The 22,954-nt window shown below is 48.7% G+C and overlaps 1 protein-coding gene across 8 annotated transcripts in view; it reads right to left on the bottom strand.

The window, feature by feature from the left end:
* The window catches only part of LOC105467069 (actin filament associated protein 1 like 2), a 108,251-nt gene extending 87,230 nt beyond the window's left edge, over positions 1 to 21,021 (bottom strand). For 3 of the 8 annotated variants that reach the window (XM_071069078.1, XM_071069084.1, XM_071069082.1), the window contains exons 1-2: positions 20,890 to 20,976; positions 15,270 to 15,323 (exon numbers count right to left, since the gene is read on the bottom strand). In XM_071069078.1, the coding sequence (XP_070925179.1) occupies positions 15,270 to 15,323; positions 20,890 to 20,905 (70 nt within the window). In that variant the 5' untranslated portion in view covers positions 20,906 to 20,976. Of the gene's footprint in view, positions 1 to 15,269; positions 15,324 to 20,889 lie in introns of all 8 variants that reach the window. The other 5 variants (XM_071069077.1, XM_071069079.1, XM_071069083.1 and 2 more) reach the window with 5 other exon arrangements.
* Positions 21,022 to 22,954: the final 1,933 nt, after the last annotated feature.

The following is a 22,954-nucleotide window of genomic DNA, read 5'->3' as shown; positions in this document are numbered from 1 at the left end:
AGTTTATGCTGCAGATATTTTTCACGTGTCTGAAATAACCTACATGCAAGGCAATTCATGGTCACGTTGTTTGTCATAGCAAAGGACTGGGGGAAAACGTAAATGCCCAATGATTACATGAACTGGTGATCGCCATATAAAGGAAGGACAGAGCAGAAGTACAAAGAACACAGCAGCATATCTATCAGGAATGAGCTCAAGATACAGCCTTGACTTAAGGAAGAAGGTCCACCCTCACTTCTATGTGAGAGCTAAAAAAGTTGATCACGTGGACATAGAGAATAGAGTGACAGATACCAGGCACCGGGAAGGGTGGGTAGAAGAACAGGAAGGACGAAGAGAGGCGGGCTAAGGACAAAGAGAAGCTGGCTAACGAGTACAAACATACATTAAGAGAAGAAATAAGTTCTAATGTTTGATAGCACTCTAGGGTGACTAAATTTAGCAATGATGTTATGTATACTTCTTTTCTTTTCTTTTCTTTTCTTTTTTTTTTTTTTTGAGACCGAGTTTCACTCTTGTTGCCTAGGCTGGAGTGCAATGGCACAATCTCGGCTCACTGTAACCTCCGCCTCCTGGGTTGACGCTATTCTCCTGCCTCAGCCTCCCGATAGCTGGGATTATAGGCATGAGCCACCACACCTGGCTACTTTTGTATTTTTAGTAGAGACAGGGTTTCTCCATGTTGGTCAGGATGGACTCAAACTCCTGACCTCAGGTGATCCGCTCACCTTGGCCTCCCAAAGTGCTGGGATTACAGGCATGAGCCACCGCGCCTGGCAATATTATGTATATTTCAAAGTAACTAGAAGAAAGGATTTCAAAGGATACCAACACATAAAAATGATAAACACTTCAGGTGATGGATACCCCAAATGCCCTGACTGGATCATTACGCTTTCTATGTATGTAACAAACACTCACATGTACTCCATAAATACACAAATTATTATATAGCCATGAAAGAGGAAAAAAAAAGATCAACAGTGGTATGCTCTGTTTGGGGGAAAGAAAAAATGTTGTACATATATGGCTGCCTATATGTGGACAACGTTTTGAAAGATACACAAAAATCTGGGGCAGTGTTTGCCTCTCGCAAGGGCAGGCGAATGAACCTGGCTCTGAGGGGCTTCCTTTTTGCTGTGCTCTGTTGCTTTTTAGAACTTTTTACCATAGGGTTTGGAAAGAAGGAGCGGGCAAAAAACAGGGACAGGAGAGGAGGAAAAGGAGGAAGGGAAGGAAAGATGGAAGGGAGGGAATAAAGGGAGGGTGAAGGGAGGGAAGGAGGAAAAAATAGAGAGGAAAGGGGCTTTTTTATTATTGCAGAGAGAAGAAAAAGATCTGGAGAGTGTAACACATCCCTGACAGATATTATCATGGAGGGTGGAATTCTAGGGATTTTCATATTCTATATTACAAATTTCTGCCACATATGCATATTTTATAATAAGCATGTATGACTTTGCCATAAAAATATAGCTGTAAAATTACTACACTGAACTCCTTACAGAGTGAAATAGCAATTTGAAATGTGTAGCTGTTGTGTATGCTATTTTAAATTATTTAAAATAACTCCATCTGAAAAACCAAAAACAACAAAAAGAAGAGGAGAAAGGAAAACTAGGTTTACCCCATTGGGTCCCACCAACTTGGAAATCTGACCCTTTCTTTTTGCCCTGGAAAGTTGGGGGAGACAATAACCAGGGAGGGAAATGGAAACAGAGCTTACTGGAGGTGGGGATTGCCGACGCGCAGCCTGGAGGCTGACAGAGGCTCTCCTTCTCTCTTCCTGAATCCTCAGTCCATCTTCTCTTCTTCTCAGTCTTCCCCTCCCACCTCCAACCTCATCACAGGAAGAATGAAGCAGGACCTGCCTTCTGGTCCTGCCCCTAGCGCTTCTCCCTTGGCCCCAGCGCCCTCGTCCATTCAATGACAATGGATGCAACAACATGGTCTGCCCTAAAAGGACTGAACCCTCTCAAACCCCACGATCCAGTGACAACTGCATTTACACATATGTCAAGAGGAGGAGCCATCATCCCATAAGGAAGCTTCCAGAAGACAGTACGTGAGAGGCACCATCATTCACTCTGATTATTCAGGACCTTTCTTGGCAGCCATGAATCCCATCCTTGCCTCTGCCTCTATCTTCAGCTGCACCCTCTCCACGGCTGCTTGGCCTTCCTTGCTTCATCAATGGCATCTTGTCTGTGGTCCCCACCCCGCTCCAAGCGACGAACCAACTTCACTGGAGCGTCTGCTGCAGGCTCTCTGAGAAGGGCCATTGTTCCCCCCACACTTGTCCAAAGCCTCCATTGAGGGCCGCTGTGAGCGTGGATGGAGGGCATTCATCACCGGGAACATTTGCCAACAAATGAGAGACAGCTGTTGGGCCCCAATGGCGTGTGGCTGAACGTTGCCTGGGGTGAGATTTATTTTTCGAGTGAGAACAACCTCACTTATTTTTCCTTCCAAATTTTAAGAAAAAGAAAAAATACTCACCTTCCTCTGCCAAGCCAGAGTCCAGGGCCATCCCACTAATCACATAGCACGTAAGGCCCATGGGGAGTCCAGCAGCATGGGTTAAACACCTACTTCTAGAGACAGGTACAGCCACAGCCTAGCCCACTGCCTGCTGGGGGCTGTGCCCTGTGGTCAGGGACCACGCCTCACCCCCCGTGATCCTCCACTTGCCCACAGCAGTGCGGGGCCCCCACACTCAGCAGGGACTTCCAAAAGCTCCAGGCCTGGTTGAGAGGGACAGATGGGAAACTCAACAGAACCTCCTGGGAATGATCAGGAACAAAGCAGATGCCCACCTGGGTGCCAAACACTCTGCAGCACATTTTAGGAGCTGTAAAACAGAGACCCCAGGAACAGAGACCCACATAGGCCAGGGACATGAAGCACTGAATGGGCCCCGTATGGAGTATAGGCAGCAGGGGCCAGAGGTAATCAACCAGGGTGGGCTTCCAGGAGGAGGCAGCAGGGGGTGAAGGTGGGTGTGATGGGGAAGGTGAAAGGATGGGAGCAGGTCCCTGGCATGATGAACAGCATGAACAAAGTCCTGGCTGGACCAGCAGGGACAGGACATGGAGACAGGAGGGCTGGAAGCCAGACACACAGGGCAGCCCCGTTTTAGGAGAGGCTCTTTCATCAGGCCAGCGATCTCTTCAGAGATAGCCACAGAGTCCCAAGCTCAGCTGTGAGTGATGCCAAGGCACCCTCCTCCCCATCCTAAAGGAATGCACCAAGATGGCTTGACTGCAGCTGGAGGACCTGACGCCCCGGTTAACATCAGATCCAAACATGGCTGCAGGTCAGGGTCGAAGCCATCTGAGGATGGAGGTCATGTCCAGCTTGATCAAGCTAGACCAGGCAGCAGAATGTGCCGGAGAGTCAGATAGAGCTGGGTTTGGATGCTGCCAGGTTGGCCGTGGGCTTTTGCTGGGGTTGCCTCTGGCCTCAGTGTCCAGCCTCAGTGTGTTCCATGCTCAGAATCAGGATAATGACATTTACCGCTGGATGCCTGCCTCCCTGCCCCCACATCCCATTGTGATTCTGCCAGCCTGTAATAAAATGAAAGTGTCTGACAGAAAAGCCTTGGGAAGCCTTTGATTAACATTCTTAACTCAGCCTAGCTCAGGCAAACAAGTTCCAGCATTCCAGCGGACATCTCCCTGAACAAAGCGATGCCAAGAATGTCAGTGAAAGATTCTAAAATACTTTTCTTATTGGAACCCTTCCAGGTGTTCAGCCACTCCAGGGAGGCTACAGGTACCTGGCGGAGGGTGGGAGTTAAATAGTTCAGGTTCTCACCACCCCCTCTCAGGAGTCCCTGGGGATTCACTGAGACGACGACAAGTAGAGAATGTCCAAGGAAGGAATCAGAAGCCAGGGAGCGTGGTCATTACCAGATATGGGCAGCCAGACCGAGACTCGGTTGAGAGTCTGAAAACCCACCATCTGGTAGTAACAGCTTCCCAGTCAGTTGCTGTGAGACAGGTAAGTTAAGGTCCCAGGCCCTCGGTAACCTCACGGAGAAAACGTCTATCGTAGGACTTCTGACACCTTAAATGGGACATTTGTGAGGGGAAATGAGGGAAACGATGGAACGTATTTTGAAATAAAAAGGAAAAGGACCTGGGCATGGTGGCATGCACCTGTAGTCCCAACTACTCAAGAAGTCGAGGTGGGAGGATCGCTTGAGCCCAGGAGGTCAAGGCTGCAGTGAGCTATGATGGTACCACTGCACTCCAGACTGGGCAACAGGGAAAGACCCTGTCTCTTAAAAGAAAAAAAAAGGTACTGGCCTTAATTCTTATTTTTAATAACTGCTCTTGATCGTGATTCCCTGCTTAATATCAACAAGGCAGCAGCTGCAAAGCAGGGAAGATGAAGAGAATCAGGGCTGACAGGTGGGGGCTCTTCATGTCAGAGATGGTGCTAGAAGTTAGGAGAGGGGAGATGAATGTGTCCCAAGCAGCCCTGCCCTACCCAGGCAGCAGCCGGAACTGCACCTGCTCCAGAGCAGCTGCCAGGAGGCCCAGGGGTTCCTTAGGCCCAGCAGGCTCTCCTGGCCAGGCTAAGGAATCAACAGCCAGGGAGTGACCGAGCAAAGCACACCCAGCAACAGCATGGTCCCAGGCAGATGTCCTTCTAGAGTTGCAACTCGTGCTTAGGCCATGTGGGCCTCAGTCCTGGGACTGCAGGGGGTTTACCAGCCTCCATGCTTTGCAAAACTCTGATGGTTCTCCCCACAGCAGGCTCCTCCTATTCCCTGAGGTCTCAACCCAAATGTCACCTCCCTAGGGAGACTCTCCATGACCCCCATGCTAATGTTGGACACCACTCCCTACCATCACCAAGTTACTCCCACAACATCCTGCTTTCTTTCTTCACGTGACTCATTACTCTCTGAAATTAACCTGTTGTAGAATGGTGCTTGCATGTTTGTGGTTTGCTTTCCTCCACTGGAACACAAGCTCCATCAGGACAGGGGACTCGTCAGTACTGCGTCGGGCTTACCTCTGCACTGAGACACTGGCACAAAGTAAAGCTCAGAAAATGTCGATTGTCCAAATACCTGGATATTCTCCCATTTAAAGGGGCCAGTTAAGGACATCGGCACATTCATTACAAAATCATACATCCTTTGAACTGGAAAAGACACTGGGGCTGATACCTGAGCTTGAGAAAATAGAAATGAAGATTTCTATTGTCCCCTCACTTAAGATATCAATATTCCAAGGGACCCAAAAAAATGGAAATGCAGGTTCAGAGACATGGGCAGAAACTGAACACTGTCAGTAAAGGATGGACAAGTTGGACGAAGAACAGCTAGAAGGAAGAGGCATCAATAAGCAACATCCAGGGCATGAGAAAGAATGCTGGGAAAACAGTGACACCACCAGAGCCAACCTCAGGGGTTATTTCTATGTTCTGGAAGACTTAAGCTTTAGTCATTGGCTTTAAATGCAATTGGAGTTGCTGCCCACACCCTGAGCCCACATCCAAAAGGGTTAGCTCTTCTCCTGCCCACACTCGCAAGACCCCAGGCAGCACCAGGTCCTGCCTCTGGGGCCCAGGCAGGACACGATGCCAGGCAAACAGGGACCCTGGTCATCTGGTCCACATGGACCTTCGAATCTCAAAAAAGGATTTTAAAAAAGAAAGCAACTATTATTTCAAGTAGAAATAGAGATGATGGAACAAAAAAAGATCAGGGGCCAGCTCTGTCCAGATCCGATCAATCCCAGGGTGGAAAGCGGGGAGAGGGAATGTGTCATGCTTGGATACACTGATTTTGAGTGAATCTCCTGAGTGGAGAGGAGCAAAATGAACCCCTACCTCAGAGTCTAGTGATCTTGTGTCCAGTCAATCAGGTACTAGAAAAATCTAATTCCACTGCATTTTACTCAGTGTGATAAACATTTGGACGCTGGCTGTCAGCCATGACCTGTACTTAGCGATGTGAACCCAAGGATGACTAAGAGCTCAGGCACTCAGAATGGCTGGAGGCGACTGAAAAAAATACACAGCTACGAAAAGCCAGCCCTACCACCCCAGGCTTATTCATGCATCTCCCCTCTTCTGTGACAATGGTGGACTGCTAACCACCACTACAACCCTGACAGTCAAAGGCAAGCTTAGAGTCAAACGTAGGGATAGTCTGTTATCACAGCTTCATGAGAACTTGGACAGTCCAGAAATTAATATGAAGGAAAATGGCCTTACCATGACTCCTCCATAGGGTGAGGGGTGGTAGAGAGTCTCCTCCCCATCCTTCCACAGCACATCACTTGAGCTTCTGGTATTGTTCTCACTATGTCAAATTCTGCTCCAAGTCAGAATTATATGTAGGCTCTGGTATCGACAATAGGCTACAAGCAAATGCATGCAATTTCCCTTTCTTCCCCATACCTCATTCTCCTCCCGCAACAACGATGACCTTCCTAATATGCACCTTTTCGTTTGTATGTGTTTTGCTTAATGTGGATTACTTCATGAATTTTTAATGACTGTAAATACTATTGTCAACCGTCCTTTTCTGCTTCCTACCTTTCCATGAGCACTGTGTGTTAAAGATTCATCTATGCTGTTGGATGTACATCTCAGCCATTGCTTCTATTGCTGCATAATTCTCTAAGACGTGCATCTATCAGTTTATCTGTTCCCTCACCCAAGTGACACCTAGACTGCTTCCCATTCTCTACCATGACAAATAATGCTGCAGAGATCATCCTTGACCCTGCCCCCTAATGGGCCCATGCAGACATTTCTTTGGGAATTGCTAGATCGTATGGTAAGTGCATCTTCAACACAATTAAGAATAGTCGGCCGGGCACGGTGGCTCACACCTGTAATCCCAGCACTTTGGGAGGCTGAGGCGGGCAGATCACGAGGTCAGGAATTCAAGATCAGCCTGACCAACATGGTGAAACCCCATCTCTACTAAAGATACAAAAATTAGCCAGGCATGGTGGCATGTACCTGTAATCCCAGCTACTCAGGAGGCTGAGGCAGGAGAATCGCTTGAACCCGGGAGGCGGAGGTTGCAGTGACCGAGATCACGCCACTGCACTCCAGCCTGGGCAACAAGGCGAGACTCTGTCTCAAAAAAAAAAAAAAAAAAAAAAAAAGGTCTACCTTCCAGACTGGCTGCACTAGCCTATACTCCCTCAGCTCTACATGAAAATGGTTGAACCCGGTGTCCCTGGGAAAATGTGGCTTCGTGCCACGTTCTCATTTCTGCCAGTCTACTAGGTGGTGGTTTTGGTTGACTTGCCTCTGATGACTAAAGGAGCCCAGGCATTTCTTCAGATGCTTGTTAGCCTTTTGGCAGCTTCCTTGACCCGTAAACTCCTGTTCATACCCTTGATTCACTGTCTTTTCCATGTAGATTCCTGCCTTTTTCTGGTTGATTTGCAGGAGTTCCTTGTATATCCTAAATGTTAATAGAACAGCTTTTAAACATTGTAAATCTCTCTCTCCTTTCTGCCAGCTGCCTATTAATTTTGTCCAGGATGTCACTCAGTGAACAGAGCCCTTAACTTTGATGTAATCCAACTCTAAGAAAACCTGAGGACAGCAAACAGTTCTCATTCAGTTGCTGTTTCTTTTTTTCTTTTCTTTTCTTTCTCTTTTTTTTTTTTTTTTTTTTTTTTGAGACAGTCTCTTTCTGTCACCCAGGCTGGAGTGCAGTAGTGAGATCTCGGTTCACTGCAACCTCTACCTCCAGGATTCAAGCGATTCTCCTGCCTCAGCCTCCAAAGTAGCTGGGATTATAGGTATCCGCCACCACGTCTGGCTAATTTTTGTATTTTTAGTAGAGATGGCATTTCACCATGTCAGCCAGACTGGGCTCGAATTCCTGACCTCAGGTGATCCACCTGCCTCAGCCTCCCAAAGTGCTGGGATTACAGGCATGAGTCACTGGGCCCAACCAATCAGTGTTTCTTGACTACTCACAATATCCCACACATGAGATTAGTGCTGTGAACACCAAGAATACTGTCCTTGGCCCTTAAGGAGCTTACAGCCTACTAAAAATATAGACTTCCATCAACCATAACCCAGACACAACGACCATGGCCATGAGGGTTGTGCGAGATGAGGTGAGGGTTAAGGGATCCAGTGGGGGCCAGGGTCAAGGTGTCAAGGCCCAGTGAGCCTTGACAAATATGCTTACCAGGCAGCCCTGAAGGGAAGGCCTTTCAAACCAACGGACCAGCACATGGAGAAGCCCAAGTTAGGGAGCTACAAGGAGTCCAGTATGACTGTGGCACACAGCCAAGTGAAGAATGGCTGCAGAGGCTGGAAAAATAGGAATGAGCCAGGTACAGAACGGGCTCAGGCTTTCTCCAGAGCAGTACAAGGACTCCTTACTCTCCCCACAGCCACTGGTGAGCTGCCCTAGATGCCGCCTGCACTCAAGGACAGGTCCTGGTTCAGGGGTCTCAGGAAATCTAGACTTATCTTAGCTAGGATAGCAATGTATTGAAGTCTGAGAAACCCATAGACAGAATCCTAGAAAGAAAAGCACAGTGGCTCACACTTGTAATCCCAGCACTTTGGGAGGCTGAGGCAGGAGGATCGCTTGAAGCCAGGAGTTCAAGACCAGCCTGGTCAACATAGTAAGACCCCACCTCTACAAAAAAATGAAAAATAAATTAGCCAGGTGTGGTAGTGTGCACCTGTAAGTCCCAGCTACTCGGGAGGCTGAGTCAGAGGATGGCTTGAGCTCAGGAATTTGAGACTGCAGTAAGCGATGATAGTACCACTGTACTCCAGCCTGGGTGACAGAGCAAGATCCTGTTGAAAGAAAGAAAGGGAAAAAGAAAGAAAAAGGGTTTGTGTGCATCCAAGTTAAACTATCAAGGTGGATAAGAGATATCCACTAGACAGGTCTGGGTTGTCCTGAATGAAATTAGGACTTTCCCTCCTTCACCTCAGTTCTCAGCCACAAAATTCCCCAGCTCTCAAGGGTGCTTGTGTCAGAAATACACCGAATAAAGTCATTAGTGACACCGCAGAATCTTACCCAGGAACTCACCAGGAATGCTGCCAGTCAGCTGTTTCCTCCTAAATCTAAACCATTTTCACACTCATTATGATAATTTTTTAAAAAGCCATTTGGGGAAAATATTTGCTGCAAGCTATGTGACCACCTTTATTATGTTCTCCAACCAGAGAAGAAATCTATATGCACAGACACGTGGCAGCCAAGCCTGAAAGCACAGAGGAGGCCTGCAAGGAACTGAAGTCTGTCCATCCCAACAGAACAAGGTCCTCTGCACTCTCACTTTCTCTCTTCCAAGCTACCTCAACCTTCCCTTGGCAGGAAAATAAATCTTGTAGGACAAGTCTTATGCTTTGAGGACATTAGGTAAATAGCTTTAGGAAATTTTAAGAAAAAGGGGCTGATTGTCATCCCACACCTCCTTTCCCCCAATACGCATGTGCCCCGATCATACCTGATACCCGGAAAGTAAATGCTCAAGGCTGCAAGGAGACAAGGAAGCAGGCAGGCCCCAAGATAGGAGAACCCCATATCCTTTGAACCTACCAAAGGCATTTTCCAACACAATCTTTGGATCACTTCTGCTCTGAGATGATTCCCAACTCTATTGCTAAGCAGAGGGAGGTAACTAAGTGCCCCAAAGCCACCAACACTCTCCTGAGGCTTCCACAAGAGGCTTTAGCACAAGAAGCTTAGCACAAGAGGCTTTCACTCCCATACTGCCATGACATGCACCAGGGGTGAGGCTGTAGCCAAGAAACAAGGCTGACACTGACCTGAGCCCACACTGTTGCCCTGATTGGTGAGCCCCTGTTCTCACACAGGGGATGTGGGCTGCTGACTTGCTCTTACCCTCAACAATACACATGCTGGTGGCTGCCTGCATACCTGAGAGCACTCAGTGATCCACACTCTTACCTCCGGGTCAGAAAAGCAAAATCCCACACGCTAAGGACTTCATGCATGAATTAGAGTCCCTACAACCTTTTTCATCGTGAATAGAGACCTGGAGGCTGGGGGCAGGGAGGGAAGTTGGGGGTGGAATGGGAGAGTGAGTCAGGCTTTGGAAGGATCTGATCTCAAAAGCAACAGCCTGAATTCTCCCTCTGAGAACAAAACAGCCTTTCCACTCTCGAGGGAACCAGTGCGTGGTGAGTTGGGAGCGGCACCTGAATCCCGTAACTCTTGGAGATTTGCTCCCTGCCAGAGCTGTTTACAATTACATCCACCAAACCAGCTTCACATGGGCGGGAGACGGGCGCTTGCCCGCTGAGAAGCCAGGAGGTCAATGGAAAAAAATATTTTAGTCAATGGTGAGCCTTCATGCTTGGAACTTTTATCCAAACAATGGACACTTTCTCATGCTCCTGCTGGGCGGACACCAGTCCCTCCTCTGATACTCAGTTCCTGGGGACCTGGGATGGCAGTGGGAGGAGCCCCTCGCAGTGCGGGAATTTTGACTCCACCCCTTGGTGGTCAGCGAGTCACAGCACTGTTTAAGGACCCACAGAAAGAGAGTAAGTCTGCCCTTTCCTGGTACCCTAATCACTGTGACACTAACCTGCTGGGGGGGGGGGACCACGGGCAAAGTCCCAGGGTTAGCAAGTAGCACTGGATGGGAGGATCGGGGACGGTGCCATTTTTTGCAGCAGGCCATGAGAAGTGACACCTTTTAGGGCTTGAGGAAGCAGCAGGGGCCACAGTGAACAAATTCCATTGAGACTTGCACTTCTAGGAGGGAGTAAGATACTGAGAATAAGCCCCAGTTTCCCCACCCTGCCTCTGAGGTCACCAGCCCCTCCTGGGGGAAGCCTGGAATTCAAGCCATGGCTATTTGAAATGAGAGCCTGAGACCACCAGAGGCCTGGGGACCAGGAGAGAGTGGGAGGGTCTGACTCTCCTCTGTGTCTTTTTGGCCTCAGGTTCTCAGTGGGAATCCCTTCTTTGAACTCAGGACCCAGGAGACCTGGAGACCTGAATGGAAGTGGTAGAAAGAAACAGAGTGAAAAAGCAGGAGAAAGTCAAGAAGGGAACAAAAGAAGAGAGGAGAAGAGGAGAGGAGAGGGAGGGAGGGAGCAAGAGATGCAGGTACAGGAGCCAGTGTGAGCCTGTGCATCCAAGAGGCGTCCTGAAGCACCCATAACTCACACCTGTGCATGTGGTTTTGAGATCCACCCTTCCTGCTTTGCCCCAGGCTACTTTCAGAACATCTGGGATATTACTAACTTGAACCAGAGACAAGCTTCCACCGACTCCTGGGAGACATGAGTCTCACCCAGCTCAAGTACCTGGAGCAAGACATCTGGAATTGTCACAGCACAACTGTGTCACAGCCATACAGAAACTGTGCTTGACCACCATGCACACCATGATCCTCAGCCACAATTCTGGTAACATCAACGGTAGGGACCCCATCTCTAAAACATGCCAAAGACATGTGATCCAACTCTGCCATGTCAGTCAAGGACCAGCTGCTCTGTACTGGGTGTTCAAGCAGTAGGTGCCACTTCACCATCCTTTATTCTCCCTAAGTGTGCAGGAAACTGCCAAGCAGAAGCCACGGGGGGGCTTCTGTTAACTGTAGTACCTAATGTTGGTGCTCATCTTTATTCAAAGAATGTGCTAGAATTGAGTGCTGCAAAAGTCCTGACAATGCAAAGGTGGTAGAGTGTTGACCATTGTGAGCTGATAAGGAGTCTAGGATAGTAACAGAGTATTTGCCTCCAAGGAGACCCAGGGCCATGAAGATGGCCCAAGCAAACTTGCCACCCAGTAGGTCCCAGCTCTGATTCCGGGGACACGAAGCACCCTAGCAGTTCCTTCCAAAAGGACCACATTTGAATTTTAGTAAATCAGCTCAATATGTTCTAGGACTGTGGGTATTAAATAAAAGAAGTCAGTGAAACCTCCAAACAATAAGCTCATTCAACACAATCTTTTTTCCTCCCCCCATCTGGGGACTTGAATACAGTGGACATGAATAAATCCTGTTGTATAAAAACTGGGGGAGAAAAAACGGGGGGTGGAGGATGGAAGGAAATGGCAGGATTCCCACTTGTTGGGCTAACAAGAAGGCTAAGACAGTCCCCCAAACCCAAACAGATGCCAGTGTGCCCAGGCAGCCCAGGGGAGACTGTGGCAGAGGTGTGCAGCCCAGGGAAGGAAGCATCTGGAATCTCCCACTCATAAGCTCCCAGCTTCTCCCTTGCACTCAAACCAGATGTGGGCCTTGGGGCTGCCCCAAACCCGATCCTTCTTAGGTAGACCAGCCACAAACGAGGCCTGACCCTGCATCAAGGAAATTTCACTTCAAGTATGCAGAAAAAACACTTCCTGCCTCTCTAAATATCAGTGCTTTCCCCTAACAAAGCTAAGACAATTAGAACTGAGGATTGCACTGGCTATGAGTCTGTAATTCTTCCAGAACACCCTGGAACAGGAGGAAGAGACCTGCCTTTGTGGGTGACTAGTGGTTTTGATGTGTTTGTGATTTAAAAGAGTTGCATGTGTGAAATTCTCCTGTGTAATTCATGGTTGAATGTGACCTCAGCCCATGTGGTCCTCACGGATGGAAGTTCCACAATCTTCCAACAGGCTGCGCTTAATAGAGATGCAGACACAGACTCAGCTCCCCAGGGTACACAGCGAGATAAAATTCACCTGAAAAACGGCAAATTCAACATGGGCTTTGATAAAAACAAATAAATAAATAAAAAGGAGACCACCAAGATCTTAAGATTCCATTAGGATCACCAGAGTGATACTTCTTCCTTCTTGGGGACTTCTGCATCCTGTCTGCTGGCCTGGTGCAGAGATGACTGGTAATTCTGCCCTTGCATCAAAAGGCTTCTCGCTGTCTAGAAATAAAAGGACTAATTCCTTACATCAAATGCGACTAGGTATGTTATTTCGATAAATCATGGGTTCTTCCCCTCAAAATCAATTCTAGCTAGCATAGACAAGCAGGACTGCCAAAAACAAAAAGTCAACCAGGAAATAATTATCCTGCAGACTTGAGTACTCAATTCTAATACAATAACTTTATTGGTGGAAAAATAAAAAAAGACTTGCAGACAGGCTGCCAAAGTCAGTACATTAGATCCATGTGTGGATAGCAGCCGAGTTCCCAGGGTGGGAACCTGAGTCTAATGCTCTTATATTCCATGGTTCCTCCTGGGCTTGTTGGCTGCCTGGCCTTTAGGGGAGCTGCTTTTGCCTTTTCTCTAAACAAAGGGAAAGCTTCCACTATAACACTGATTGTGCCTAATGAAAAAGTCTCTGGCATTTAGGATGTCATCAGGCATGAGCCTTTTCGTTTTGTACCAAATTTCTCACCCTTTTCTGCTGTATACACCTCCAGAACCATTGCAGACACACCCACACCAAGACTCGGTTGCTAATTACAACCCAGGATAACCAACCTTGACCTTGATCCTTCATCTTATACCACAGCATCACAACTGCTAGAGTGTTTTTAAAAGTCAGCTTTATTGAGGTTCATTTACACACAGAAAAAAACAAAACCCTGTTAACTACACTGTTAACTACACAGTTCTGAATTGTGACGAGTCTGTATGACTGTGTAACCACTACCAAAATAAAGATATTGAACATCTCTATCATTCCAAAACTTTTCCTCATGCCCTTTGTAGCTCACGCCTTCCCCTAGTCCCAGTCCTGGCAACTACTGATCTATTTCCGTATAGTTTCGCCGTTTCCAGAAAGTCATATAAATAGAATCATTCAGTGTGTAAGCTTTTGAATCTTGAAAAGCAGTATGCTTCTTTCACTTAGCATACTGGTGTGTATCACCAGTGGTAAGTTACGATCTGCCAGTTTTTAAGCTTTGGACTTTCACTTTCTTGTCAAAGAGACAAAATAATTGGCTCTAGCTCATCTTTGCTATGGAGACATCAAACTCTTGATTCAGAAGCTTTTACTAAAGCTTAGGTCCGGTAATAGGGCAACTCACCATCTCAGTTGGCCCAGGACTGCGGGGTTTCCTGGGACACCAGACTTTCAGTGGTAAAACCAGGAAAGTCCCAAGCAAGCTGGGAAGGCTCGTCATTCAATTTGGGAAAACCACCTCCAAGGGTAGGACTGTACATTCACCCAGCTTGGATTCTTCCTGTTGCACAGTGGTTGCTGTCTCTGCACTAACAGCTGGCTAGCCTCTCTTGGTTTAATCTCCAGCAGAAGGCTGATTGGCAGTGTGCTGGGGCTGAGTTTCCATACAAGCTCACCACAGTTCACCAGGACTGTATCTGCCTTTGAAGTCCTGGGAGGAGCTCCAGGAAGTGAGAAGAGAACTCAGGGATCTGCTTAGAAAACAGCAGAATAGGGCTTCTCTGGGCATGGCTGCCTCTCCCCACTCCTCCCTAACACCAGACTCCCCTGAGAGATGTGAGATCCATGGTCCCTGGCCTCACTGTGTTTTTGCATCAGTCCAGTGCATTGCGTCCAGGGGGAGGCAGGCTCCTCCTGTTTTTCTACACATTCTCCCTTCTCCCCGCTCAATGCTGTTTGTGGTTAGTTTGTTTTTTGAAACTAACTAGGGAGAATATGAGAGTCAAGTGATAGAAAATTAGGAAAGGGCTCAAAGCTACTATTTGAATGTAAGGGTCTCTCCTATATGGACTTACTGACACATCAGAGAAAAGTCAGGCAGGGCTAGGATGTAGCTCTACACATAAGGAATGAGCAATTCCTCGCCTCTTTCTCCACTGACATGAAGAATACACAGATGCTATCTCTGAGAAGCTAGGGTGCCTAGAGGCTGAGAAGCCCTGACTTGTATCTCCTAACAGCAGTGAAAAGCACACAGTGGGCAGAGCCCAGTGAACTGTGCAAAGGCGGGGACTGGTGGGATCAGAACCACATGCCAGAGGTTTCAGGGTATCTGCTCCCCTGCATTAATTTAACATTCTCTTTCTCAAGGTCTTTACCAATAGCTCTTACAAGTTATTCCACCAAGTGGCCTGCAAGGTAGATTAGTAATCATTATCCTCACTCACACAGATGAGGAAACAAGGCTCAGAAAGATTAATTGACTTGCCCAAGGTCGCATAGCAAGTTAGTGGCAAAAGTCAGATTAGAACTCCGAGCCCCTGAGTGCCCAGGCCGGCGCCCAGCTCCATGATCTCCCTCAACCATCCACCCAGAGCATGGGCAGAGCCAGGTCTGCGCCCTCGGGAGCCCTGGAGGCCAGACGAGCTGCTGCAGAGGGCACAGACAGGCTCATACTCACATGCAGAAACCTGCCGGATCCTTCTCTGTACCACCAGACAGCAACACCCCTGTGCTGGAACAGACAGAAATAAGGCTCAAGTCGGGAAAGCCAAAGGTGGCCACTGTGGGCCTTCATCTCCATTTCTGGAATTTGCCTTTGGGATTTTGCTTCATTTCTTTTTGTGAACCAGGTCTGTTCTCCAGAGCTAGAGCATGGGAGAATATGTGATCTCTTTGCCTGGAATTTGTTCATTTCCCCATTCCCCAATCATGTCCCAGACACCTACTATGCAGCTGGCAGTGTGCCAGGGGCTGGAGAGGGACATAAGGAAAGACAAAGTCCCTGTCTTGAAGGAGTTCAACCTTGCAGGGAAACAAACATAGACATGTACAATTATTAGAGAAATGTGACACTAATTCCACAAATATTTGTTGCATACCTGCGATGTGCTAGGCATTAATGAGGCTATCCCAAGAGTAATGAGGGTACACATCGGGAGTCAGGGGAAGCTTCCTGGGTGAAGAGACATGAGAGCTAGGTCCTGAAGATTGAGGAGAGTTTAACTGAGCAGCTAGTCCCTTCCTGGCTGAAGGGACACTGATAAGGAAAGAATCTGAAATTGCTTTGAGCACTTCTTTCCTAAATAAATCCTTGAAAAGGAATTCTACCCTTTAGAGACTCAGTTCTCAGGGATATTATATCCTATTTCTGACTGTCTGGACTGTTGCTTAATCTCTGTAGGCCTCAGTAGGTCTGTCTCTCAAATGGGAGTGAATAATGCTCCGTGTTGCAGAGGGTAGCTCTGGGCTCAATGAACAATCTTTGGAGACACGGTCACACAAAAGTCCTTGAGAAATGGATTCCTCACATGGCCTACAGCATTCTCTTTCCCACTAAGTCTGCTACTCTCCAGCTCTCAACAGGAAATTGGTTTTATTTATAAGAATCACAATCCTAAACTGACCTTTGCTGGGCTACCCACCCACATTCCCTCCCTCATTTCCCTCTCCTCCCTAAGACACATCCTCTCTCCAAAGATTCCTCAGTGACCACAGAACAACTAGCATCGAAGAGCCATTGGAAAGTCAGATAGAGGAACACTACGAACACTGGAGGTTGTTTTCCAGATGGGGAAACTGAGGCCTGGAGAGCTCAGCAGTTTGCCCAAGGAAATGAAGCCTGTGGATCTCCAGGTTCCTGAGCCGCGACCTTCTTCATTGCACCATGACTGCCTTCATGTCTCAGCCAGGGCTCTGAACAGAACAAGCCATCCTCCCTCCGCGTGGGGGAAGTCTCTCTTCCCTGAATGACAGAAGCCTTTAAAGAAACATTTCCCGTTATTAAAGGGAATTGGAAGAAAACTGGCACAGTTTCCTCAGCTTTGAAGCTCCTTGGCCTTTCCTGGCCCTTTAATTGTGCTGGAAGCAGCCCAGCTCCCAGAGGTCCCACCCCTTCAGAAGAGAGGAAGGGCCCAAAGCAGAATTCCCCCACTCCGCTTGGCCTTTCAGCACCAAAAGTGACCTCTCAGTATTTCTGTTTCAGGCCATTTCATTGCCACATCATCCAGGGCTCCCACGCAACTTCAAAGTCAGGGAGCTCAGGGTCAAGTACAGGGAGCAAACCCTGAGCTTAGGATTTTAAGCACTACATTTGAGATAGTTTTAAAGCAATGTTCCCATAGCCTTTTAAAGCCTCTAATAGCTGAAGGTGATTACAGTAGATTTCTGCTGATATTATAAGATTTGGTTAAGGAACATGATGTGAGCATGGGGGGGTATCCCTTTCACCCCACACTTGCTTTTAGTTTTCCAGGTGAAGAAAGCGTATGTAAAATTACAGACCTGTTGTGCTCTTTTGACATTTCATGTTTTGTAGGAAATTTGGTTTCCAACTTTGGCTGCTCAATGGAACCACCTGAAGACCTTTAAAAACTACAGTGCCCAAGCTGTACCCCAGACCAATTACATCAGAATGTCTTGAGTGGGGCCTTTACATCCATATTTCTGAAAGCTCCACAGATGATTCCATGCACAGCAAAGGTTTAGAACTACTGCCTTAGGTAGAACTTCAACAGAAAAAAAACCTGAGTTCGTAGGCACTGAAAAATAACAAATACAGATGATCCCTGAAGGTAGCATGCCCATCTCTTTTAATTTGCTTTTCTTTTCCAGGCCTTCCCTGACCACAGGTCTCAGGATCCCCATACAAACTTTAACGTATTTACTGGATTGACTCTTTGCAGTTCATATCTGCCTCCAGCGCCCTAGAGCTAAGTCGGGGGACTGGATGATCAAATTCAGAAACAAAAGAACCACAGAGAAAGAATGATTAGACTTTCAACCAATTACTGTGATCTAAATTGAATCTGAATATCTCAACCAGGCCTATCTGTATCCAAGTGTGATGCAATTTCAGGAAGCTTCGGCATGGATGTTCCAAGCACAATCCACAGATAGTAGGTCAGTCACATTTGGCCCAGACTCACTCACCAGCTGGGAGAGCAGTCAGAACCAGAATGCGTGACCACACTGGGTGAGTTCAGCCAATGGGCTCACGCACAGCGATAAAAGGATGCTCTTATGAGAGTCATAAATATGTAAACACATAAGGATGGGAACCTTCTCAAAGCACCCTGTAGGACTTGGCCCCACATCCTGACATTTGCGAGAGTCTTACTGCTTATACAACGCCAAAGAGATTCACATACAAAACATAGCCACTTTACCATCGCTATTTACAGCAACTCTCATAAAAGTGCCATCTCTCTAGGAAGGGACTCCCACATACTCCCCGATCCCTTATTTTTGCTTGGGCGAGTCATGGCTATCTAGCAGAAATCTTGGAAGGGACTGGGAAGAAAGTCTGGAAGTGTCTCTGCATCAGGCATATCACATGGGTGATATTCCAACCACCCATCAACTCCAGACCTCACTTTACATCCTACAAGACAATGGAAAATCCACTCAGAGCCTAAAAATGATAGGCTATTTTTGGAAGATGTAGAATATATATAACAAGCAGGCTAAGGAACATGGAAAGACAATTTCTCCTACATGAACTGCTTTATAAGATTTGCAAATTAGAGAAAACACTTTGAGACTCTGAAGACAGCCATGAGGCATTTCCACCTACCTGGGAGAGGGAGAGCTCAAAATTGGATATACAGAAACAGAATGAAGAGGCATTTAAATAACACATTTAAAAAGTGTCACACATAATAAGAATTTTTCTTTACAATTTTTACTTAGGCTCCGAGAGCCCAACTAAATAAACCTGTTTTTTCCATTTAACTTTGTTGTTTAAACCACTATTCCTCGTTATCCCAATAACCATTCAATCTCAACTTTAAGATGATGCCCCCAGTCTCCGACAAGCAAGAGGAGTCTACTGATTCTAGTCAGTTACACTGGTTAATTAGAGATGGGCTTCATTTTGCATTTTGCACAGACGAACTTCTCCATTTAAAGGGTGTTCAAAGCACAACTTATCTGCCTCTCAGGAGAATGGGGAATTCTATATCCTGGGGCTGGGGGATCCCCAAATTCCTCAGTGAAAAGTGTAGTAAACATATTAGCGGCATGACACCAGGCAGACCAAATAAAGATTTTTCTCATGAGTCAAACACTGGAATTTGAGTTGGATTAGCCTCTGAAACCTAGATAATTCTCAGGTTTACCCACTTATCACTCTGTGTCTGATTTACTGCAAAATGATGAGGCAGAGACATGTGTTACCAAAAAACATAAGCACCCTGACCTGGAAACTAAGTTCCCTTCAGTTGGCAAAACGCCCCTAACTGATCCTCTTCGCGGGTGGGAGGATTTTAAGCTCCTGAGAGAGAAAGATAACTAAGGAGACTTTTATCAGGTCAAGGGCCAAGTCAAAAGCTGTTAATACAAAAGCCTTCTGAGAATAACTGGACATTTGGAAAGAAGACCCCGAATGTGATTTGCCCTGATTTAGAGAGATGAATATGCTGATTTGAGAAAGTAGCTTGCAGCCTACAGCTAACACCCCCCCACCAATACACACACCCCAGCTTTGCAAGTCAGGGAGCTGGAAGGCACCCCAGAGGCCAACACTTCCTGTCAGGCTCAACTCAAGGCCTGAATTCCCAGAGAGGGTCCCTCCCAAAGGGCGGAGGGGCCCCGGTGGGGAGGGAGTGCAAACGGCCATGTTACAAGGAGCGGGACTGTGGCTTCCTCAAGTGTCTGAGACAGCGTAAGTGCGCATTCAGTCATTCAAGCACAAAACTGACGTGATCCCAGTAGAATTTGAGACGAAGAAAATCACTGGGTTAGAAATGCGAGAGAAGCTCCAGAGAGGGTTCACAGAAAGAAATCAAAGGTGGCCAACTCCTCTAACCTTGTTCCCCGCCCCTCTCCACCCCTCCCCCCCCTCCCCCGCCGGCTCCCTGCTGTCGGCAAAGACCCTTCCTGAATATGTGAAGCGCTGTCTGAGACTTGGATCTTTTGCCTTCACCAGTAACCAGGAGACCCAGATGAGAAAAAGCAATGGGAAAGTGAAAGACATGACTACTTTAGGGAGGCCGGTCCCAACAGGTCCCTTTATGTCAGTTTCAGGGATCAGAGCCCGCCGGGAGTGAGGTTTCTTGGGAATCTGAGCGTTCTCTTTTTATTACTCTCTCCCAGGGGAAAACAAATATAGAAGCAGCATTTCCTCTCGCAGGTTTGGCGGAGACCGGTCTAGCACAAGAGAAGGCAAGAGCCTTTTCCAAAGGGAAGGGGTCTGTGGGGGGGATGGGGGAGGGGGAGCGCCTGCAGCGTTCCGCTTAAGGGGCAACTCCCTGTACTCCCTTTTCAAAAGAACCGCAATCGAGTCGTGTAGACCAGCTCCGAGGCTCCGAGTGCGGGTGCTAAGCTGGGCACTGGGCGCACCCGGGACGGCCCGCCCACCAGAGTTTGGCGGAGATCCTGGCCCCAGCCAAACCCAAAGCTCGCCCAGCTGCGCACTGAGTTAAGCCCTCGGGCCGGGAGGCCTCCAGGAGCTCCACCTGCCGGGCACTCCATTCGGCCCCCAACCCTCGCATCCCTCCTTTCTTGGGGTGGGGTAGCGGAGAAGGGCTTGGAGATAAACGGTGACCCGAACGGCAGGACGTTTGGGGAGGCCCGAACTAGCCCGGGGAGGGTCTGCGCGCCAACTCCACTGCCCAAACGCTTTGCCCGGAGCAGGAAGCCCCTAGCCCAGCGGGCGACCGTGAGAAAGGACCCAACACCCCGCCCCTTTGCCCCCAGCAGCTCAGCACGGTTCCCACCTTCTTCGGGGCTTCCTTGGCCCCAGGCATCTTTACCGCGCGGCGGAACTGATGGTGGAGTGGGGTGCCGGGCGCACCCTCTCTCCTGCAACAGGTGAGAAGCCCCGCCACGCCCCCCACTGACGACCCCCTCCTTCCGCGCCCGGGAGGATCAAAGGGCTCGGGGCCGCGGCAGTCACCTAAGAGCCCACCCGCCCAGTCCGCGGCGCCGCTGTCGCCCCCTCTTCGGCCCAGGTCCGGGCTGGGTGGTGGCAGCGGGCTCTGCTTATCCCGAGTCCTGGCGAGACCAGTCCTAGCCCTGCCCTCGGCGTTGCTGGGCGAAAGGGAGTGGGTGTGCGCCGCGCGGGGAACCCGCGCCCTCACCTTTGTACCGCTCCATCGGGGCCACGGAGTGCGCTCCTCGCGGCTCGGCTTCGGCGCTGCTCTCCCGGCGCTCGGCTCAGCGCCCAGGCCGCCGCGCTGGCCCCTCCCCGTGAGGTCACGCTCGCGGCCGGACCTTCTGGCTGGGCCGCCGCGCCCCGGGTCCTCGGACCCGGCCCCCGCCGGGCACGCCCCCAGCGCCCCTGTCCCCGCGCTGGAGAACTCCGGCCCGCCGGGGCTGACAGTCGGCGCTTGAGTTGGTGCGCACCCGCGGCCCCACTCGCCGCCCCCGGTCGCCTTGGCACTCCCTTCACGTCTTGGCTCCGGGGGCGTCAAGAGGGAACGAGACTGGAACGTTCCCAAACCCTGGGGGAGGCTCCGGGAGGCCGGGCTTGGGTGGGCCTCCAAGATTGTTTTTCCCCCACCCCGCTGCAAACCCAATGCCTGGAGGAGGAGACTGAGGTGCAAGCTAGGAGCCTGAGACTTGCTTAGATCTAGCTCCTCGTGGTTGACTCCCGAGCCAGAGCGCTTTTGCCCTAGGCCTTCCTGGAGGGGCGACGAGGGCAGGGGGGCGGGCAACCAAGCCTGCTCCGGGTTCTTTGGGGATTGCTCCCACTCTCTTGGAACCCTCTGGGCAGCCGCTGCCAATTGCGCACACTTTAGGGTGTGTGAAAACATCTGCTTGCTGACTTCTACCTGAATTTCCAGGGCCAACGACACAAGTCAGGGAGTGCCGTTTCCGGGGTGCCCAGTAAACCTGACCGCCTTGGAGGGGTGGCACCGGTTCCATAAGCAAGCTCGGTCATGGCTCTGAATCTCCACCCTGCACTGCCTCCATCCAGCAAATGCCACACTTACATCCTTTACCTTTTGCCACCGGTCTTTCCAGGCCCTTAACACGACCAAGTCTTCCGCATCCTCCCCCCAGAGATCTATGTGTTCTTTGAAACTATTCAGTTTTCATTTTAAAATCTCAGTCACGGTTTGTGCTGGGTGCCTGGTTTCTTAACAAGTTCCCCAGCTTCCTTGAAGGAATACTTAAGGAAGATTTGGCAGTGGTGGTTTTCTAAAAGACTTCTTAATTCTTCCTTGGAATCGCAGATTTTGTTTTGATGTTTGGAGACCTCCCCCAACCCCTCCCAGGAGCATGTAGAAATATTTTTCTTAGTTATACTAGCACCTAATGTGGATGAAGACCTCCCCACAAGCCAGGCACGGCGCTAAGGGCTGTGCATCACTGCCTTTAGTTTCCCCGATAACCCTGTGACATGGGTGTTATTATGATCTCTTTCATAGAGGTGAAGCAGCTACGGCTGGGCGCGGTGGCTCACACCTGTAATCCCAGCACTTTGGGAGGCTGAGGCGGGTGGATCACGAGGTCAGGAGTTCGAGACTAGCCTGGCCAACATGGTGAAAATCCATCTCTACATATATATACACACACAAAAAAATTAACTGGGCTTGGTAGCAGATGCCTGTAAACTCAGCTGCTCGGAAGGCTGAGGCAGGAGAATCATTTGAACTTGGGAGGTGGTGGTTGCAGTGAGCTAAAATCGCAGGACTGCACTCCAGTCTGGGTGACAGTGTGAGACTACGTCTCAAAAAAAAAAAAAAAAAAAAAACAGAGGTTAAGCAATTTGCTCAAAGTCACATAGCTAGAAAAGAGAGGAGCAGGTGTTAAACTTGGATCTGTCTGCTTCCAAATGTGTATTTTTATTTTTATTTTTTTAGAGACAAGGTCTTGGTTTGTTGCCCAGGTTGGAGTGCAGTGGCACCATCTTGGCTCACTGCGGCCTCAAACTCCTGGGCTTCACACTGATCATTAGAGAAATGCAAATCAAAACTGCAATGATATACCATACCATCAGAATGGCTATTATTAAAAAGTCAAAAGATAACAGATACTGGCAAGGTTGCAGAGAAAATGGAATGCTTATACACTGCTGGTGGGAATGTAAATTAGTTCAACTATTGTGAAAAGTACTTTGGTGATTTCTCAAACAACTTAAAACAGAACTACCATTCAACCCTGAAATCCCATTATTGGGTATATACCCAAAGGAGTATA

Source organism: Macaca nemestrina, chromosome 9, assembly GCF_043159975.1.
Source record: "Macaca nemestrina isolate mMacNem1 chromosome 9, mMacNem.hap1, whole genome shotgun sequence".
NCBI classification, from domain to species: domain Eukaryota; kingdom Metazoa; phylum Chordata; class Mammalia; order Primates; family Cercopithecidae; genus Macaca; species Macaca nemestrina.
The sequence above is the reverse complement of the archived record's forward strand: the minus strand, read 5'-3'. Positions and strand labels throughout refer to the sequence as shown.